Source organism: Vidua chalybeata, chromosome 5 (genome assembly GCF_026979565.1).
Source record: "Vidua chalybeata isolate OUT-0048 chromosome 5, bVidCha1 merged haplotype, whole genome shotgun sequence".
Lineage (NCBI taxonomy): Eukaryota > Metazoa > Chordata > Aves > Passeriformes > Viduidae > Vidua > Vidua chalybeata.
The window spans coordinates 14,812,670-14,835,243 of record NC_071534.1 but is presented as its reverse complement, the minus strand read 5'-3'; the positions used below and the strand labels follow the sequence as shown (position 1 = coordinate 14,835,243).

Genomic DNA, 22,574 nt, shown 5'->3' with positions numbered 1-22,574 from the left:
GATTTAAATGTTATTCATTATTCTTTTTGCTCAGAATAAAATGTATTTAAAGGTAATTCTCAAATATATTTGGCTACCAGAATAGTACATTGATGGAGAATGATCTTCAATGGAAAGGAATCTTTTACATATTATTGTGAATAATTTCAAAAATGGATCTTTCTCTTTTAAAAACAAATTCGTTTGAAACTTGCTCCTGACAAAGGGAAAGAACTTGCTTCATCTGGTAAGTGTTTTGACTGCCTGTCCAAGATGAGCCCCTTATCAAACTCTTTTTCATAGATTTTACTCATCTTAGTCTTGTAGTGCTCAGCTACTCAACCCATATCAACATTTCCTGAAATTATCTAAAACCAATATCATGTTGACTCTTAATACTTGTAATAACTCTTGATAGTTAGATGCTTTAAAAAAACCCCAAAACTCTCAAATTATTTAAACAACAAAAAAAGTGAACATTAGCGAAAAGACAAAATTCTGTTCCTAGATTTCATGGAATCTTGTTCTACCATGACAGTAGGAAAAAATCCAGAAGTGAACATTTGGGGGGAAAATAGTCATTCACGCTTTGCACTTAAGAAAACATTTAAAAGAAAAGTGGAACAAGACAAAAAATACCAAGTGAGAAGTCTGGGCCAAAGAAAGAAAAGCTCTTCTTCATTAAACAGAGAGTAGAAAGAATTTATGGAAGCACTCAACAGCATATGTAGGAAATTAACAGTAAAACTTTTTAAATAGCTCTGCATGCTACTAAAATTGAGAATATAAATAATAATTGCATTTAGATAGTACCCCTACCATCTGCTGTGCTAAGAAACACTAAGCAACAGCTGAATTTTAAAGCATTACTTTTCATAGTAGAAATATATGAATATTAAATTGCCTACATAAAAAAAGAATTGAAAAGCTTACTTGAAATACAATGTGTTTTGAGAAAAAGAAAGTTTATTTGATTACCTTGAGGATTCTTCCTTCAATACATTTAGCTGGCTCCTTACAAATCTCAGATACAATATATTGGTATAACGTGAAAAGAGGTAAAATCTGTAGGAAAATAGTAGGTCATGCAGCTATAAACATTATACAGGGTACAATTATGGAAATACACATTGCACTTACATTTTAAAAATACATAGATAAGATTACTGCTTTGACCATCACACACCATCACTACTTCTCTTATGCTTTCTTAAAGATTAATGTGTTAAAAAGTTCTTCAGCTCACTAAAGCTAACCTTATATGTGATTCACAATGTAAGATGTTAAGTTTGTCCAAATTATTCTCTGTGTTCAAGGTGGGATATTTTACCACATCATTGCTGAGTAAACCTACCAGAAATAGGTTGATACAAGGGATTTCTAAATCTGCCTGCATTTTGATGCTATATTTTTCTCAATAAAACTAACAGAAAAATAGAATTCTGTAAGCTTTTTAAAATAAACACAATGAAGTCCTGCAACTAAGTGAAATTTTACCACTTGTAAAATAAAGTGGATGGTGATGAGACTTATTGACAAATTTATTTACATTCATTTTAAATTTAATTTTTTTTTTTGTAGGGACAACTAACAAAAACACATTTTGAAACTGAGCTCAATTAAAGTATAGAGACACTGTATATCCTTCCAGTATCTGAAGGGGGTCTACAGGGAAGCTGGAGAGGGACTCTTCATCAGGAACTGTAGTGATAGGACAAGCAGTAATGGGTACAAAGTGAAAGAAGGGAAATTTAGGTTAGATAATAGGAGAAAGTTCTTTACTGCGAGGGTGGTGAGACACTGAAGCAGGTTACCTGTGAACTTATGGATGCCCAACCACACAAGTGTTCAAGGCCAGGTTGGATGAGGTGTTGAGCAACCTTGTCTAGTGGGAGACATCCTTGCCCTTACCAGGGATGATCTTTAAATGTCCTTTCCAAAACTAAACATTCTATGGTTCTATGATCTATTGTTATACAATATTTCAGAAAAAGCAGATTCTTTCCTAACAGATTTATGTGTTTATTGAAAATGAAAGAACTTCCAAAATTTAATTACTGTTCAGCTTTTACATTTTTCTTCACTTTAAAATGTCCTCAAGCTTAGAAAATGCTAACAGCATTGTTAGATTTTTGTCAAATTCACTTAAAGTTTTCATAATGTAGCTTAATACTTCTGAATCTGGATTACAAATGCTTGAGGCAAATGTTTTAATTGTACCCATAGAGTTTCCTACTGATATTTGAAGTAGTTCAACAAAATTAGTCTTTGAAGTTTTATTTTTAATAAAACTTGAATCTTGATGTATTTTGATTTAAGTGTCAAATCAACTTAGCACCCACCATCCAAAACATTCCCACACAATAAGCATTCAGGGGAAATGAAGCTCTCATTCAGCTAAGACTGCAATTGCTTTGACCATGATCCATGAACTGGATCTATAGTCTGCTGGCAAAAGTGCAGAAAGAATCAAAGATGTGCATGGCCATGTGAAGTAAGCAGTCAAATGAAGTGCCTCTGTCTCCAGGTAATTGTCTGCTCCTGGATTTTACTGGATCTCCCATAGCGAGGACAGTTAAACAAAGCTAAATAACAAAATGAACTCCAGCAATGCAGGGTGGGAAAAAGCAACAATGGGAGTTAGCCTGAAGTTCCAAAAGAAATCAATCCAACAAAAGGCTTGCTGACAAAAAAGGTGTAACATCTTTCTGCCTCCTCCTGTCTAACTCCTCTTCCATCCCTACCTCCTCACCTTTGTTACTCCTTGCTGCCAGCCCTGCAATCTTTTCCCTTCCCTGGCCCTGGCTCTGCCACTTGCAGGACCTTGTCATAAGTGGATTCAACTCATCAAAACAGGAAAAATCTATCTACTTCTTTAGATGGAGAGTTTTCTGCCATGCTTGATTTACAGAGGTATAAAATAATCACCTGACAGGAAATTCTATTGGTGCATACAGAACTAAATTAGAAAAGAGAGAGTATTGCACCTTTTTCAGTACCAGTAATCAATTCAATCTATTTATTCTAATGTACAGCACTGCACCTTTGAAGGAAGCTGGATTAAAGTGGAAATGGTCAGCCATTAAATGGAGGAAATAGGAATATGACCAGCATAGGAGGGAAGTTATAGAAACACTTGATACAGAGGAATAAGAAAACATGAAAAGGAAAAAGGCAGAAGGGGCTTTTATCTACTGGAAGTTGAAGTATTGAAAGCATTCTGGACATAGTGCATTTAAAGTATTTTTCTGTAAAGTGTATTTTAAGTAGCATGTAATAGAAAATTTCCTCTAAAATGCCTAAGCTAAATGAATCATGTGTTGTCATCTTCCAGAATAAAAAATTTTCCTGTTTTCTAAAACTTGCATGCAGCGAGCTATACCTTGTTTTAAGTGCCACAGAACCTAGCCATAGGGGTGTTTTGCTAGAAATTCTGAGGTAACTCATAAGTACACCCACACAAGAACGTAAGACCAGGTGTCTTAAAAATCCTTTCCAGATCATAAAAATAATACTTACTATTAAATTTTGTTTCGCACAATGTAGTTCAAGCATAATGAAATTCAGACTTGCAACTACAGTAGAGATATCAGCTCTGTAGCGATCAGAGAACAGGTCAATACCAGGAATAAGAAGATTTGTTTCATATTGTACAAAGTCACAGTCAGATGCTGGATGTGGAAGAGAAGCTCTAAACAGGGTCTGAAAGTAATAACAATGAATTATTTGTGAAAGGTTGTACAGGTATTAGTGAGACACCATAAACTCCAACTCATAAATGACTTCATAAATACAACTCCACTAATGCCTTAATTATCCAGCTGTTTCCAGCCACAATATTGAATACATTTTTAGAGAAAATGTTTTATATGTGAAGTTGATGGAGAAATAAACAAGCTGTAAATAGTCTAAGAACAGTATGTCTCCCATTGTTTCTGGGAGACTTGCTGACTTTAAGGCCTGTTAAAAGCTAGTTCCATCTTTAACTAGGTCAGATACTGCAGCTTATCAGCTAGTGCAGCTTAAATCATTTAACTTAAAGCTAATATGAAATTTAATAATTTCTGGGAGAGTTGCTGACTTTAAAGCCAGTTCAAAGCTTTTTTCACTCTAGCTTCACCTTTAACTAGGTCAGCTAGCACAGCCTAAATCATATAACTAAAAACTAATATGAAATTCAAGGAAATAATTTAAATGTTCTCTCTTAAAAAGGGAAGAATGCTAACATTGTATCTGATGTCGGATATTCCTTCCCAATTGTGTTTATCTTGGTATAATTAGCAATGATATGCTAGAGAAATTTGCATTTACACTCAGATCTGAGATATTAACAAGCCTAAAGCCTATACCAGAGGTGGAATTTAAACAAGGTTATAAAAGCTTTCCAATTCAAGCAACAAATTATGGCTTGAACTTCTTGCAGTACAGTGACAGTAATTGATTATATTTTTCAAGACAATCACCCTGCAAGCTGCTTCTATCCCAATTATTATCAGACCCACTTCAGTCAAGTCATAATTATTTCTACTGTTACACAACTGGAACCAATGCTTGCTACCATTTCTGCCGACAAGAGGAATGACCATTGTTCAGCTTTGTAACTGTTCAGCAATTACAGTGCTAGAAGCAAGTAAAAATTCTCCTTTACTTTTGTTTCTTCAACTTGTTCTCCCTTTGGTGAACTTAAGGAGTTTTCCAATGTGGCCTAGGACAGGTCTCACAGCCACAACCACAACACAAGATACCAGACAGTATTGGTTTTGGAAGAAGCCAGATAACTTCCTGAAGCTGCACTGGGACAAGTAATCATTGATCCCAGTAGAGTATAACTGGCAGGATACTTGCAGTTCTTTTTCCTGTACTATTGATACTGTCATCTTAACTTCCATTTCAAAGTAAACTGAAATGTTATGTTTTTTCTCTATAGGTCTTTTTTCTGATAGTCTGCAAACCTAATTTTAATGATCTTATTTTCTATGTACGTGAAACTGGATAATTTTTAATATCCTCTGGTTTTAGAGCAAACTTATTATGGAGTTCAGATTTTAGAATTACAAACCAATATTTTTCAGTGCTAAAATATATTCAAAAATTAATTTTTTTCTGAAGAGTCTGTACTCTTGGCTGAAAATTTAAGACAATCTGTGAAGACTCTACAGATCTAAAAGAAAGCACTCTGCTACTGTTGATGCCATCCAGCTCTTCCTGAGCAGAATACTTCAAGAGAAGAAAAATATATTTGACTATCAAATGTTTTAGTCATCTTCCTTTTTCAGTATTTTTTCTCTGAGACACTCTAGCCTCCTATTGAAGTGATAATTTTTAGGCTATAATACAGAAATAATGTCAAAAAACAAAGAATAAAAACATTGCATCTAATACGCATAAATTGTCAACTACCTCTGATCTCCATTTTTCCTTTACAAGCAAAACAAGAAGAGAATTATTTTAACAGAGGGTCATTTTAGAAGCAATTTGTTAACTTCATGAATATGAACTGAAATTGCATTCTTACCTTAAAAAGTATTGCAGAAAAATAGCAGTGTTTTGTTCTTAATCTCATCTTTGATGTTGTTATATACCTAAAGCACAACAAATAATAAGAAATACAAATGTACCCATCAATATAAATTATTGAAATCCTTGGGTTTTTAGTCTAATGTGATAATAATACTAACACAATCTAGATGTTTTTCCTACTGGAAAACAACTGCCTGTTTTTAAATAGGTGCTCAGCCACACCATGCAAAGAAGCTTTTGACCGAAGACATACCTAGACAAAGGGCGTTGTCTAGATTACCTTCAAACTTACAGGAGAAACACAGGCAATCTAAGTGCAAACTCCATCTCACACAAAACTAAAAAGATAAAGCAGATTAGGCAACTCACACTATAAAGCGTATTTCTTTCCATAAAGGAAGCCTAAGATAACTAACACATGGAGTTTAACATGGCAGGTGTCTAGCTAAATGCAATGATTCCCACACAGTACCTCACCAGAGCGTTAAACCATCCTGGCAGCAGGGTAGTCCTATGATTAACAATCCTAGAAATCTTTACTTCAATATTGGAATCCTTTAATCTGCATTTTACAGCCTATGACTAAGTTGCTGTAGAAAGAGCAAATCAAGAGAAAGCTGTTTAACAGTCCAAGTCAGGTCTAAACACAAAAGAACCGCCTGAGGGAGAAGCCAGGAGGACAGCTCCCTCCAAATCCTGCCAGGATTTAGAATGGATGAATTAGCAGCAAAGGGATAGTATCCAGTGCAGCAAATAGGTGCCACGAACACCTGTAAAAGCACCTAGGGACTTGGTCTTGCCTAATTGGACCTGAGACTGAACCACAGCTCAGAATTAGAAGAGCTGTCATTCGCAATGAAGTTAAAGTCACTCCTTTTCCTTTTGGGTAATTCTAAGTGTGGCAATGCCACTTCATCCTGAAATACCCATGCTAGTACTTGCAAAGCTACCTTGGCTTATAGATATTTTACAGTGCTGTTAATACAACCTGCTTCACAGGTAAGGCTTTACTCAAGGATGAAACTCTTGCCCTTTCATGGTTATAGTGTTTCTAAGGTCATTTAATGCTGTCTTGGGTACTTCTAGATTTATATTTTGTACAATACATTGAGGAACAGCTCAGAATTACATTCACAGTGTTTTACCAGCAATCAAGGAGTAGTGGATGGAAATATTTATTGATGGTAGATTTTTATACAGTAATTCAAATTTCATTTAGCTCTATTTCACCAGAAAACTAGTACTTTAGGCAGTAAATCTGACCTCAAGATACATTAATATTTAATATGTGCAGTAACTTGGGAAATGTGATATTTTGATTGAAAATCAATATGACTGTAAAATCCTTGCACTTATGACATTTTTATCATTTTGTTTTCTTTTAATGATCTCTCCATATAACATACAGCTGCATTTATGATCAAAGATAAGCAATCTAGAAAAGGGAAAAAACAATATTCTCCAAAGAAGCAAATTTCTCCCTGAAAGGAAAAATTACTCTGCTTTTGATGAGTCCTTTTTATAACAACTCATTATTGGGTTTTAATTAATTTGAAATTGCCTCATATCTTGGATGGGCAATTTGTTTAAAATACGATAGAAATACATATATGGGTAAGATACTTACTGAGCTATCTTAGCCACGAGGACTGCTGCATGTAAACAACCCCAAGCTCCAGCCTGAGAAAGAAATTTCTGACTCATATCAGTTGATATTCCAACTGCAAAGCAGTCTGTAGCATCTTTTGGAAAACTTAATTCTTGCCAGGTGTTAAGAGCATCAGCAATGTCGAGTGTTTCATCAAGGGATTGACACCAGTATTTAAAAGCAGCTCTGTAACATAAAAAATCATATTGCTGACATTTTCAAAAATGGAAGATAAGACTTGCTTCATTTTACCTTTATTGCCTGAGATTTAACTAATTCTGATTGGGTCAAAAACTGAAATACAGTTTCTGCAACACAAAAAAAGAGATACCATTCCTGGTCAAGAGACTTATTGGGACTCAAATGAAATCATCAAGCCATAGACATTACTTCTTAAAAACACAAAAAATGTATCATAAATTTGCTTAATGGCAATTAGGTAGCTAAGGAAAATAAACAATGTATAGGAAAAAGCCCTCTCAAAATATAGCTAATAGTAAGTTAGATGAAGGAAATTATATGGACTAGTGGACAGCACAAGAACTTACAAGACAGTTGAGAGGTACAGGACTGACAATTTTAAAAATGAAATTGTGCTCTTTTTAAATCCAGTAACTATGTACCTTTTATTTCCAGCATAAAAGTGAAGATTTCCAAGTTCATGTAGAGCCTGTACCTTGAGGTCTCTCTGGTTATTCATTTCAAGGATTCCTGTAATTTATTTTTAATCAATTAGAAAAACCACATTGTCATATCATTAAAACTGAACCTTGAAAAAATTTGGCATGAGTAGACATGAATTCACATGTATTTCAATGCACAAATATTTTTTTTTAATTTATTGGTCTTGTAGATTTTGCCTTCAAATGTACCATTTTTTATTTCAACTAACTTTGAAAGCAAAGGACCTGTTTACATAAACTTTTGTATTTTTGTTTTTTCAGATCTCTCACATTTCTTCCTGTTCAGAAAATAAACTGGAAAGCAGGTCATTGCCCCTGCTAAGCAACTCTGCCTGCATACAGCACGGTAGCACTCTCACAGACTCATTTTTGGAACCCGTGCTGCAAGTAAAACCACTTAGAGCATCTGTTGACCTACTACACTTGGCCTGTTTAGCCATACAGCAAAAACAGGTAGTGAGGAGCTGTGACTGTGTGAGTAAAGCCATACCAGAATGTAAGATGGAAGCCAAGTAACTAGGTCACATATCCAAATGCACAGAATCTAAAGTCTGTTTGCTAGGAAAAAGAACTGTCACGGAATTAAAATCAATCTGCTAAACATTATATCAAATACTGATTTGGGGATTAATCAGCATAATGCTACTGAAACAACGCTTTTTCAAAAAATGAGATAACCAGAGTAATTATGAGCGAACTAGAGGCTTGTTTAGGATCTAATGGAGATTTTCTAAATCAAGAGGAAGATGGTTGTACATTCCTGGAAACCAGCCCTCCGACAGCTACAGCTGTCTGACAGATGAAAAATAACAATGGAATAAACATATATAAACAGAGATAGGCAGAATGTTGTTACTTTTTATCTATAAGCAGAAATTTATGAAAAAAATTACCTATTGTTTGTTCATAGGAAGAGACAATTACTGAAAGCTGTGACTTTGGTATTGGTCTACTCTCAACCATACTGGAGAAATTATATTTTTCTTGAGAAAGGTCACACGGTGTCGGTAGAAATATCACTTCATCTACCACGCTAAATTTCAGCTTTCTGCTTGAAGATATATGACTGCTGATTGCTCTTCCAGCATTTTCTAGATTAGAAAAGTGATTTATATGATCAGTTTGGAAAAGTATTATATTATTTCTAGCACCCCAAGTATTTCCAAACCATGTTAATCAAACAAATATACAATTGCTGTGTACCCTATTTCCATTTGGTTTCCTATGTTCTAATTCTGTGTGTCTCCTAATTAAACTCATTGGACATAATTTTGGTCAGTGTAACCAAAAGGTATGTGCTCTGTTAGTGAAAACAAATTTGGGAAGATCTACCAGTCAGTCCTATGATAGAGGTATGGATGCAGACAGACAGGTGACACAGCTACATAACAAACAAAAAATATCATCCAACTATTAGACAAATCATAGGAAATAAGGCTTAGAGCTTGTGCTTACAGAACTTCAAATTTAACTTCATATTCTGTATTTTTTCTAATTGTCAGTAACTAAAACTTGAATTTAGAAAAATCTGTTCCTTTCACTCATCGCTATTTTAACTGCATACACACTTCATTAAGGACAAAACACTTCAATGAATCACTCACCTTGAGTATGTGCAAGAAACAATGAAAGTAGTTTCCTGCTGTGTCTCAGTGCTCTGCTTTGATATTTAGATTTTTCTAGAGTTTCTTTAAAACATTTCAGTGTATCATTCACATCAAGAGGCACACAAACTAGGGCTTTTGCTCGATTGTGATCTAAAAGGAATTAATAATTATGGAGAAAAAATTTGTAATTTATAAATAAATATTTTTAGTAAATCACCCTGTAAAACATATGTGAACAATTTCACAACTTAAAAACTACAGTGTATTAAAATATTCCCCTTTTTTTCCTGTTGCTTTATGAATTAATAAGCAAATCATTAGTTATAAAAACATTAATTCTGTCAATAATAGTGCTGAGTCACACTAACTTATGGGTATATTGCTGGATATCCAAAAATAACAAAAGAAAGCTAGATCAAGACCACCACACTGCCTCAAAGGCAATAGGTTATCTGGCACTTGCTTTTCTCTGCTTTCAGACATAGTCTGAATATATTTTGAAGGCTCTTGACAACATTACAATCCATCCAAAATATCAAGAACAAGAATTTGAAGACAAAGCTCTGTTTAGAATAAAAGACAAATTGTAAGAGAAGTGGAAGACTATGATAAGGAAAGGAAACAGAATTTAAAAAAAAATTCAGTATGAAACAAAGACAAAACTCTGGGAGAAAAGAACACACAATACTGAATTGTGCTCTGACCTGTAGAATCATTATTTGTTGGAGGACTGAAAAAGCATCCAGGAAAAACTCCTTCACTGACAGAACAAGGATTAGGCAGCTGTAATTTGTACCCTATGTAGTTTCTGCATCTCATCTAAAAAGCAGGATTTGTTTCATGAGAACTGAATAGTATTAAGAAAAATCAACATTTGGTTCTTACAGTTAAATATCTATATACTCAGTTATATGACAAAATAAAAAGAAGACTAATTAAGAAAGACACCAGTGGCCCATAACTAGTACTCTTGTCACCAAGAGGTGAAACATTCACACCTAAATATTGGATATAAGTGTTTCAAAGTTACTGCATTAAACTTGTCTCTTATTTGATATTTGCCATAATTATTAGCAATTCCTTGATGTTCTGCAAATATTCCACCTTTTATTCTCCAGATGAATGCATGCTTGCACAGAGCCTGTCACCTAAGCATGCCTAAAGGACACGTTGCCTGGGAAACACAATGGAATGCTCCATAGGGAGATACAAATTAGCTCTAAGCAAGTAACAACAGCAGCCTAACTCTGGCAGAGAAGCAAACTTCCAGACTTCTATAAAGGACTAATCCACAACAGACTTTTTATTTTGCTAATGTAGTTACACCACTTCAGAAGCAGAAGGACCAACAGAACTAGTTCTAGACTCTGTGAATGGCACTGATTTATGAAATGTAACCATAAATTCCAAATTTCTTACCTGAAATCCTTATTACTATTAACTAACACTAGTCTTTAATCTGTAAGCTGTCTTTCAAAATTATGATTACTTTGCCATTGCTTAGTTATCAGCACTATGAAGGGGTTTGCTATGGTGCCCTTTTATAGACAAAGGACCATGTTTGAATGGCTGGGCCAGAGAGAGTCAGCAGGAAACAGAGAACACAGAGCTCCTCAGCTGCCCTTGCAAGTCACGGGCGCCTTCAGAGTCCCTGCGCACCCTGGGCACCACTGTGCTGTCTCTAGGCAAGGCAGGGGTTCCTGAACCCCATGTTCATGTTCAGAACAAACCTCTTTGGTACTCCAAATCCCACTTCCCCCTCCTCTCCTTGAAGTGCTCTCTTCACATTAGTGATAGAAACATTCTAAAAATATCCACAGTGAGACTGACTTCAGCAAAACTTCTTAGAAATAAACCTTACATTAAAAAAAATTTGAAAACTCTAATTTCGAATAGCTAATTGAATGAAAAGTTTCCAAGTGCCACTATTAAGTAAATATATAGAGCCATGGTTTTTAATGAGAGGAACTTGCTGAGGTGCTTAGGGGTTTTTTGGTGGTAATCAAGTTTTTTAAAGTTTTTTAATTGGCATTGTCTGTGTTCAGTTTAACTCAATTTTATTAAATTTGGAGCAGTGTTCCAATGCAGAAACAAAGCAATATCCAGATAAATATTTTAAGGTTAAAAGAGGGGCATCAAGAAATAACATGAAATTAGATTTAGGCTTATAATATGGAATGGGTATGTTGTGCCTGGAAGAAATGTCCTCTGGGTCACCTGCTGCTCTTAGAATCATGTCATACAAGCCTTTTAATGTACTTCAATCAATTAGGCTCATTAATTTGTTATAATTGACTATTTGGGAACACATAAGAAAGCATATTAAGCTAATCAGTGAAAGTGCTTCTCCACATTTAGCTCACATTAAGAGTCAGTGCCCCAAAAAGAAATCTGTGCTTCACCTTTTGTGCATCACCAGACAGATATTTTGTGAAATGAGATTCATGGCTGTCTGAGCCACTGAACTGCTGTATCCTCTCCAGCAGCTGCCTCTGAGCGTACACCAGCAGTGGACTCACTTGTTCTGTGAACCTTTCACTGGAAAAAAAACAAAAGTGTAGTAACTAAGCAATATAATGGTATATTAAACGATATCATGCTAACTTTTTTAGTTTTTATTAGAGCTGGTATAACTTACTGTGTAAATATGTTAAATTGTACAGCTATGTGCACCAGTGCTTCCCATTTCTTCATTTGATATAACAATTCTATTGTTTTAAGAATCAGATTACATATCCATCTCAGGTCAACCACGTTCACATCATCCAGGGGAGGCTGGGGATGAAGACTAGAACCACCATTCTCATCCACAATACCTCCTAAACAGCTGGGAATGCAAAAGTCTCCTTCGGGATCCACAATCTACAGTGAAGAAACATTATTATGCCTGTTATTTTTAAATGTGTTTTTAGGACAAATCAATTACAGAGATAGAAAGTACTGTAATTATCTGAAAAACTTGTTAGAGAGAATAACTTGAAGATACCAAAATATAATGCAAGAAAGAGAATACTCTGTCTCTAGTGAAAATGTGATAATCAAGAGTTGTCTTAATAAAAATAATTTTTACCTTAAGAGAACTGCTTGCTTGTAGGTCAATTATCATATCAATGATCATGTCTGATGCAAAATAAAATGGCAACCAGATGGTGCTGCAAAGAAAATCCCAGGTGATGGGAAATGCATCCATATGGGAATGTGACTGGTTAGCTATCAATTGAAATTCTTGAGTATAGTTCCAAAGCTCTCGACAAGCATTTTGAAGCAATGTCCAGTGGCCACCACGGTGAGCAAGAACCTGTGTAAAGCATTCAAAGTATAATTATACCTTGTAAAGGCAGAAATTAAAAGCTTCATTCTTTTATTGCAAAACTTAGGCATAAGTAATCTTTCAGAATTACAGTCTAGGCATTACAGAACCTTAATTTTTACCTTTTCATAGAAGGACTAATTTATAATTGAATTTAATTCTAGGTTTTGATGTGAGAATAAGAAATAAAAATTAATTCACACCACCTATACGTGTGTTTTTACTTGGGTTTAGAAGGTTTTATGGGAAGAGTAGTTAGTCTGCATTTCCCTTCAACCACAGGTTCTCCTGTTTCTAGTGTGAGATTCACTAAAACCTGTAAAGAGAAAGTTAAATCTGAAAGTATTTTCAGAAGAAAATAACAAACATGAGAAGGAAAGTTACAAAGGTGGAACAAAAAATAAAACAATTACATAAATTATTGTATGTCTGATAGAAATATATATTATGATAGGTGATGTATCTGACATTTCATACATTGTACTTGGATATTTTTCAGAGGATGAGAAAACATTACTTTTAAACAGTGATATTTTTAAAAATTTTCTGAGGTCTTTTCATGTAAAAGGTAGTAAGTATTGCAAGACATGCTTAATGCATTAATCACTAATGCTTGGTAATATATAGTTTAATAAGAAACCAACCACATCTTACCACTGCTCTTTTCAAATGCAAGAAGATGCTTGTAAAATGCTTCAGTAAAAGGGTATTTGATGGAAACTTGTCCTGTTCTTCGGGGGTCTTTGCTGTTCGACTCTGTTTATTTATGGTTTTAGGAGATTTACCTGTAACTGAAAACAAAAAGTTCACTTGTTAAAATTGAGTTGAAGTTCTCAAAAAAAAAAAGGAAAGAAAGTCAGCTAGGATTTTCCTGTGGCAGCTAAATACTTAAATGTTAAGAAATGCCAATGTTAAGTTTATCATGTTTGTAAGGTTATGATATTTAAAATACAAGATGATTTTACTTAGGAATTGGGAGAAGCAGGGATGAAAACAAGTTTGAGCAAAATAATAATGGGTACCAAATAGCTTTCAGCCTCATTGTCAAAACACAATCTTCATTTAAGTTCTAGGAAGAAATCACCATGACAAGATATCTCTTGGCAAGCTTGCAAGAACCTTTCTTAAACAGAAACCTTTTAATGGAGATGTTAGGAAGAAAGGAGGATTTCTGACAAATTCTGTGGTGTGTGTAAAATTCCTTCATTATTTTATTCACTACCAAATATCCCCCAAGGGGAAAGGCAAAGGTTCATGGTAGTGGAATCTGGCAATATCTGAACTATAGGTTTCAGGCAGAGGCTAATTCCAAGCTACATAGTATTTGAACTCTATGGCAAACTGTACATTCTATGTAATTCTTCTAATCATAACTGTTGCAAATGCTAGGAGATAGTAAAGAGAACTTTTATCAGGTTTCAGCCAATTTCAGTGGGTCTCAGTGACCGGTAAGCATCAAGGCAAAGAGGTTTATGTAAAAGTAGGCTGTTGCAAAGACAACCAGTGAATTGAAGTGCTAGTTTTTGTCACAACTCCTTGGAGAAGGCAAAGAGGACAACTTATTTTACCTAAGGAAAGACAGGAGAATTTTGATCTTTACTACTGTGGCAGGAATGTGTGTCTGAAGAGCTACTGAAAAGACCAGGTAGGTCTGTGATTACCTGTTGACCTTCTGGTGCTTATGCAGCCTCTGTGCTGACTTGTACACTACCACTGGCATCTGAGGAAAGCGAAGGCCTGCATTTCACTATTACCCACAGATAGGAGCCTTTTGGCTCCTGTTGAAACCTCATAGACTAAAAATAGCTAGAATAAAAATAAATGTCAAATGTGAAAGACAGAGAAATTAAATAAAAGTGTTAGAAAATAAATTGTTCCTGAGGTAGCTCCTGACACAGGGAAACACAGGGGAGAAAGCAGTAGAGAAGGAAAATGAAATTCTACTTAAAATTTGAAAGATAGTAATAAGCTTCAGTCTATAACATTAAAAACTACTTACAGAATGACCCAGGAAAATTTTGACCTGCTAGGAAATGTAAAGGGAACTACCAAACAATTACAAACCTCAGAAACTGAAAGAAATTGTCAATGCATTCAGAATAATTCAGAATATTATCGATTTAATATGTGTAGGTAGTGTGGTATCTGCAAATCTAAAGCTAGTATCATTATTTTTTTAAAAACTTACAAACTTATTAATAAATTATAGGATAAAATGTAATATATTTATTAATAGATTGCTCAGAATTATTAGATATGCCACACCACATACTATGATTTCTGTTATACTAGGTGTGCCAAAAAAATACAGAGGACAACTGAAACCTAGAAATGTCTTCTATTAATTTGGCATGACTTACTGTTTTACCAAAGGTGATGTGGACTACTAATGATGGAGGTCAAGACAGACAGAAATCAAGAGAAACAAAAAGTTACGTTGAAACCGATTTCAGTTGTGTACCAATAAAAATTCTTACAGGTTTGGGTTTCAGTCACTTCTGACTTTTCATGGAGAGAAGGAGTTGGTTTTCCTATGTTATCCTCTGCAGCTTCTCTTGCCAGTACAGTGCCAGAATTGTTTAATGAGAATATCTCAGGATCCAAAATATTGTAACTGCAGAATAGGAGGAAGAGAAGAAAACACAAAAAAAAGCCCACATACAGTATCAAAAAGAATTCTGATATACATACACAAAATTCTGCTTCTCAGAAGCGATTCCTTTCCAGCAGCTTTAGGAATAAGAAATAATGAATGATAGCCAAATGTTATAAGCAAACAAAAAATAACTTAATATAGCATATTTCAAAGCTTTCATCTCACCAATGAAGTTAGCAACCAAAACTGTGCCTGATGTCCACAGGATGGAATGCAAATTTTTTTACATAGTAACAAGTAATTTGTATTTGAAAGCTGAACTGGTCATAGGAATATTGTAAATAACACAATCCTCTCTATTAATCACAGTCACTGATAGTGCAGTAAGATGTACCTGTCCAGATGCTGTGAACTACTGATTCCAATATTGTATTGCTCTTCCAGGTTCTTCTTAAATAGGTGGTAGTGTGCAACTGCCAGATAGATATTCATCTGAGACTTCCAGGGCATCTCTTCAAGACACATTTGGCAAAACTGACTTCGGGTTATGTATTTACTCAGCAGCATCGCTAAGGTTTGATGAGCTAATTTCTTCAACTTATCCTTGCCTTTCCTAAACCAAAACATATGAAGTAGCAAAAATTGAAACTCTGTTTTCTTGAAGCTCTCGAAAAAAAAGTCCTGGTAAAGATACACAGATATTCCGTTGCATATCCCCAGATTTATATGCATAAGCACATAAGCATATGACATATTTCTAAATAAAAGACTTTTGCTTTAATCAAGAAAAGCAACTGTGCTTTCCTTCTTTAAGAACACTTAACACACAATAAATCCTATTTTATATTTTACCAGCCTCTATAAGATATTTGTCTTAGTACTTCAAAAAGTTTAGATCATTTTGAAGTTATTTGTCACTGAATTGTACAGATTATTATAGCAAATACAATGTGCTTCAAAGTCAGTTCAGGAGAGTCTTCTATTATACTATAAATCTGGATTTTTTTTTATTGCTTTGCTTTGGTAGTTAAGCACCTCCAGTATGAAGAGAACACAGTATTTTAAATCTGGATGCCTGCCTTTAATTTCCAGCCAAAGTTTTTTAAAATTTCCCTGAGAAATGAAAAAATTCTGTATTACTTCACAAACATACAATGCTATATTCAAACTAAATATTTTTTTTATTAAGTGTAAACTGATCCCTTTATTAATCTAAATTATTTTTCTGCTTGTTTTTCACTTTTAAAATGTGGGCAGAATAGTATACCACATACAATTTTGATTATATTATACAGCATTACTATTATGCAAGACACAAAAGAGTAGCTGATAAAAGCCCAAGATAGGTTTAACATCCCCTCTTCTGCTGAAAGCCATGAAAATCATTTTAAGTAAGGTAGGGTTTCTTCTGTCAAGGAGGAGTAATAACATTTTTGGATGGTTTAGGTTAATATTTAGAAGATTATATGGAAACATTTTTTAGGTTATTTAAAACTATTCCAGAATCAGTTACACGATTGCTTATATGCAAATATTTATAGTTTCCTATTTCTTAATTATTGAAATAGTAAGTGACCAAAGGACCAAGTTATGAATACTACACATTCTTTTAGGTCTGAAGGTAATGTTATTGGCAAGTTAACCAAATATAAACAAATATCTGCCAAAAGAAGAGGTGAATATTTTTTTTTTTTTTTAAATCAAAAAACAGTTTTCTGGAAGCTACAGAACAGATGGTCCAAGAAGACTAGCACAAAGACCACAAAAATAATTCTGAAACTATTACTACTAGTATTATTAAATTATTTATTTAATAATATTTTTATTAGCTTTGTAACAGATAAACTCCCCAACACAGTTTGAAAAGCATTATAATACACAGATTATCAGAGTTTTTCCACCTTGATGAATCAATATGCACAAGCTAACACAGCTGAAATAAAATCTTTGATTATTAATACAAAGACTTGAAATCATTAACAGCTATTAAACAGAAACGCAACAGATTTTGTTTCCTTGACTGGAAACTAATTTTATACTAAACTACATCAGAAAAATGAGAGGACTGTGAAGAAATTAGTCTCTTTGATACAATACAAAAAATAAAATACACACTTAATTGTAAACTAAATTTCAGTCAAAATATTTTTTTCTGTACATGAGCCTGACAACTGTGTTCATTTACTTTTGTGTTTCTGGAGAATTCATTGCATCTGGATTTTTCATTAAATACTCTCTGAGAGGTCCTTTCTTAGGCACATCTTTTTTTGTTGGTTTCTTTGAAGGTGAGGTATTCTTTCCCTTTAAAAAAAAAATCTTGCATCAAAATCTTAAATATACTTCAAATAATTATTTATACCTACATTATCAATTACTTGAGGTACAGAGCAGTTTGGCTTACGTAGGAACAGAACATTAAAAAAAAAAAATCCTGTAAATGGTTGCCAAAATAAGACTGCAAAAGAAATACTTCAAGATTACGGGAAACTTCACCATTTTTCTGGAAAGTACATGTCAAATGCCTGACACAAAGAAGCCAGCCAGATCTCTAAACATTCTTTCATATACCAGTGGTTTCATCACAAAAATAATGCTAGTTCTTTTCCTAATATTATAAACAGTAAAACTTTGCAATGCAAAAACTAAGACAGAAAAACCCTTTTCCTACTCTATCCCAGATGCTAGCAGTATTTCAACATTACTAGAGGATTATGAGGGAGGAAACTCTTCCTCCAAAATAATACAAATCTATTGATATTATTTGTATCTTCCAGTAAAAGTAAAAATTTATTTTAAATTAATTTTAAACAAAAAGCCTTTACTGTGCAATTAGAATATTGCACAAGGAGCTAACCATGAACAACTACTCACACAAAAGTCTGTTTGTACAAAAAGACCTGAGCTGATCTCCTTTTCTGAATGTGATGGTACCCAAGACATTTCCTATTACCACCATGTTATTTTAAAGGGAGTAAGGAAAGGCAAGTTTCTTCTGATTTCAGAATGCCTTATTCTGATTCAACTCAAAGTCTCACAATTGGTTTTTCAGATGAATCCCGTGCCAGCTTTTCTTCCTGGTTTTAGGAGTTCAGAGGTCAGCTGAGGACTAGAGTTTGTATCCCAAATTTTAAGAACTGTGGACGCCTCTAGATGAGATTTTTATGAGACAATTTTTGAAAATTAATTTTGTTCTTATGGTATTGCTACCCAGTAAAAACACACAACTCCTTAAAAATAAAACTCACTTTCTGAACTCCTGCAGCACATTTGCTTTCTCCCAGAGTGAGAGATCTTGCTTGTGTTGCAATTCCATCAACACCGAGGAAGTTCTCATTCCTCCTGATATAAAATATTTTTAAAATCATCATCATAATAATCATCATGTTAAACTTCTTTCATAGTAAAAGGATATCTTTGGGGACATATAGAGCACATCACACAATTCCTATTTATTTGCAGTTTTAAATTCAAAAGACTTTGTTTTCTTCATCCTCTTCAGAAAATAGGAAGTGTTAATTTTCAAGGTTTATTATAGAAATCTGAACTTTATATACATATATAGTATAGTGTATATATATATATATATACTATATATACACATATACTATATATATATAGATATATATATATATATATCTATATATATATATACACACACAACTATATCACCTTCCTAATGCCTAGGAAAATAAACCAATTTTCTTCATTACCCAAATTATACTACAGAATTTTGCAAAAAATTTCTTCACATCCTGTTGTTTTAGTCTCTTGTAACCACAATTTCTGTTCCCTAAAATATATATCTAATTTTCACTGATTATTTGCCTTTCATATTTTAGAAATACTGACGTACTTTTTTAAAAATGGGATCTTCTTAGGTAAGTGTCCACTTTGGCTCCATTTATCTTTTCCCCATAGAATTTTTTGACACTATAGTAGGCACTGATCAGTTTGTTTTGATTTAACCCATCATACCTTCCCAAGCTATGCCACCGCCCTATAATAATAGCTGTGTAATCCTCTGTGTTCATGGAACTTCTGCAGCCTAGGAGTTGTGGAATTTACTCCTGATGGGTCTTCTGATGGGTAAAACCTAGTTTCTTTTGTAACTGTGACTCTCATGAACATAAGTAGTAGTTTTTCACTACTGCTGTAACAGAGATCTACCTTTTCAAGTTATCTTCCACACTCTCTGCCCACTCCAGAACATACTGAAACTTCTCTTCATTCAGGACTTTGTGCAAAAGCTGAACAAAGAACTCCAGGAAACGTGTTTGCCCTCTGAATTTAAGCACTGCAATAAAGTAACACAGGTGTTTATGCTATAACAGAATCCTGAATTCAGCTAGAATTACAGCTTTGTATGCCTCAAAGCACTTATTTATGTCATGCTGTATACTCATAGTGACACTAAAATCAGGGATACACAATGGCAGTTGCTAAATGCTTTTTTGTGACTGGGCATCCAAAATCACAAGCTCACTCTATTTAATACACTCCTAGAATTACAAACATTATAGAGACAGAAATTTCTGTGAATTCCTCTTCCAGTGAAATAATTTAATGTGGAAATGGGGTATCTCAATTTTAAAAGAACATTCCATACCAAGAGAATATTTGAAAACTTGACACATTTTTTTAATTTACTTGTTTCTAAGGTTATTAGAAAACAAACATTATTCAATTTAAAATATTAATATTTTATAGACTTAGCATCAACACCCCAAATAATTGGTTGCATTCACTTCTCAATCTGTTTATACGGAGAACTTTTTATAAGCTATGTTTCACTTGATTTTGTATATTTGAGATCCAAATGAAGGTAACATTCCCAAGAGCTTATTCCAAGCAAGAATGAGATTGTTTTAGTGGCAAGTTTCCGAGGTAAAGGAGCCCTTACAATTAAATAAACACCAACTATCCCTACCTTCTCGATAAGCACGCTCTGATGTCCAACATGAAATTACAGGGTAGAGGAACAACGGAGATTCCTTTCCTGTAAGCTGTGTTCCAGGACCTGCATCAACAACCAAATGAAATCCCTTATGAAAAGCAGTGAGAATACACAATAGAAACTCCACCTATAACTGACCAAAAAATCCTTCTCTAGCACAGAGGTTGCTTTTAAATATCTCACTGTCATCCAGAGAGAAATTCAAATGCTTGCTCTTTTCTTCTAATATAAGTAGCTGCACAACTTAAATAAGAGCTTACAGATGTGACTGATGAACTTACAGCTACTAGACTAATACAGAGGATGTCTGGAGTTCATCAGAGTTCTAACAAAGAGCCATGAAAATCACATGTGGAGCAGAATGTGCAGAAAGGACATGTCAAAAATGTATTTAAGGCTATATAACAAGAACTGATCCCACGATACTGCTATTGACTAATGTTTACATTCATACTCTGCATATGGATAACATAAGTAGGTAGACGATTCTTTTTTCTTCAGCTAAATAGTTACAAAACTATATGTACAGATTTAATTTATATTCTATAAATAATGTACTTCATATAGAATACACAGATATGAATAGTATACAGAATATATAGGACAATAACTTGGATTCAAGCTTCTGGCAGTTAAATACAACAGCATTACCAGCTGATGAGCACCAAAACAATGTTATATATACTACTTGTTATTTTTCCTTAATAAAAAAAAACGACCTACAAATTTTGTGTTTAGACAATTCCTGTGGTTGAAAAACATCAATGCAGCAAATCCCTGAAAAAATCAAGATTAAAAACGCACTCTGGAACCAGTTGTAATTGTGGATCAATAGCTACAACCTCCAGCAAGAACAGTCAGTTTAGGTCTGTTGAATGTAAATAATATCCAATTAAGTAGGACAGCCAGCAGGAAAAGCAGACTTTTAAAAATTTTCGTTTTAGGACACCCTTTTTTAGTACTCTCTCCAATTTGACAAGTTCAAAAATTGTTGCTCCAAATAAGCATTTTCACAAAGAAAAATATGTCCAAAATTTTTTTAATGGGAAAAGATTTGAAATTGCAGAATTTAAATTGTACTGCATGTTAAATACTTTGGTTTTCTCTTCTTTTGAAAGAAGTAGATTCAGCTCTTCTCCATTTTTCTTGTAGACTATCATCAATGGAATGCTAAGTGTTGATCCAATTATAAGGATTTCCTATGACAAGGCCTTTTCCAAAACATTTTTAACAGCATGTCCTACAGGTGTGCACATTGCCCTAAAGCATTAATACATATTTGTAAGGACAGCTGTAAGCTTTGCATGGCCACACCAAAAGGCTTCTTCTCAATTTGTATCCTGAAACTATTGACAAATAGGCTTTTTCAACAACAGAGCAGACTTTAGCGATCAATTATTTCCCCAGCTACTGAAAATGTGGGTTTCTTCTAACTGATCAATCCATTAATTTAACTTTCTATTAAGTAATCAACACGATTTTCAATTAACTTACAGAATTCTTTCCTTATGTGACTTGTTCTGCAGGAATGTAGGCATCAATGTGAACAAAAATGAAGGATTATTGCACAGATTAATGGAATTTTTCCATCAGTTCTTATCCTATTTTTCACAAGAATGCTTTCTCTTCTGAACAAATGCATATACAGAGGTGATGGATGATAACTAGGGGTGCGGTCTTGCAGCAAAGGCCAGTTGCATACTGGGCTATACCAGAAACAGCATGGCCAGCAGGTCAGGGAACACGACTATTCCTCTCTAGATGTGAGACCACATCTAGGTTACTGTGCCTGGGTTTGGGCACTGGAATACAAGACACCAACATAGTGGAGTAAGTCAAGAGAAGGACAGCCAAGATGATAAGGAGCTATAGTGCATGAAGAGGCTGAGGGAACTGGATTTATTCAATCTTAGGAAGAGAAGGCTAAGAGGAATCTAGCCTCCTAACAGGAGGAATACAGAATGTGGAGACAGACTGTCCTCACTGACAGCACAACAGGCAATTGAAACAAGCTGGAAATCAGAAAATACCAAACACATATAAAGAAAACCTCTCTAACCATAAGGGTGGTTAACTATCAGAACAGGTTGGCCATAAAGGTTATGAAATCTCTTTCTTCATAAAGATTCAAAACTTGACTGGACAAGCCTCAGAGCAACCAGAGCTAATTGCACCTGTTTTGAGAAGGGGGTTGGAATAAATACCTTTCAGAAATGCCTTCCAACCTATACTACTCTGCAATTCCATCCAGGCTCCAAGGAGTACAAGATGCCATGT

At 34.3% G+C, this 22,574-nt stretch overlaps 1 protein-coding gene across 3 annotated transcripts in view; it reads right to left on the bottom strand.

Annotated features, from left to right (window-relative positions):
- Positions 1-22,574, bottom strand: part of CFAP54 (cilia and flagella associated protein 54) — a 101,956-nt gene that overhangs the window by 33,292 nt on the left and 46,090 nt on the right. For 2 of the 3 annotated variants that reach the window (XM_053943715.1, XM_053943713.1), the window contains exons 30-47: positions 20,271-20,360; positions 19,511-19,637; positions 18,589-18,682; positions 17,529-17,644; positions 15,738-15,956; positions 15,225-15,361; positions 13,402-13,538; positions 12,508-12,735; positions 12,076-12,299; positions 11,840-11,975; positions 10,142-10,256; positions 9,435-9,587; positions 8,724-8,921; positions 7,771-7,858; positions 7,127-7,333; positions 5,495-5,561; positions 3,499-3,681; positions 958-1,044 (exon numbers count right to left, since the gene is read on the bottom strand). In XM_053943715.1, the coding sequence (XP_053799690.1) occupies positions 958-1,044; positions 3,499-3,681; positions 5,495-5,561; positions 7,127-7,333; positions 7,771-7,858; positions 8,724-8,921; positions 9,435-9,587; positions 10,142-10,256; positions 11,840-11,975; positions 12,076-12,299; positions 12,508-12,735; positions 13,402-13,538; positions 15,225-15,361; positions 15,738-15,956; positions 17,529-17,644; positions 18,589-18,682; positions 19,511-19,637; positions 20,271-20,360 (2,606 nt within the window). The remainder of the gene's footprint in view (positions 1-957; positions 1,045-3,498; positions 3,682-5,494; positions 5,562-7,126; positions 7,334-7,770; positions 7,859-8,723; positions 8,922-9,434; positions 9,588-10,141; positions 10,257-11,839; positions 11,976-12,075; positions 12,300-12,507; positions 12,736-13,401; positions 13,539-15,224; positions 15,362-15,737; positions 15,957-17,528; positions 17,645-18,588; positions 18,683-19,510; positions 19,638-20,270; positions 20,361-22,574) is intronic. The other variant, XM_053943714.1, reaches the window with a different exon arrangement.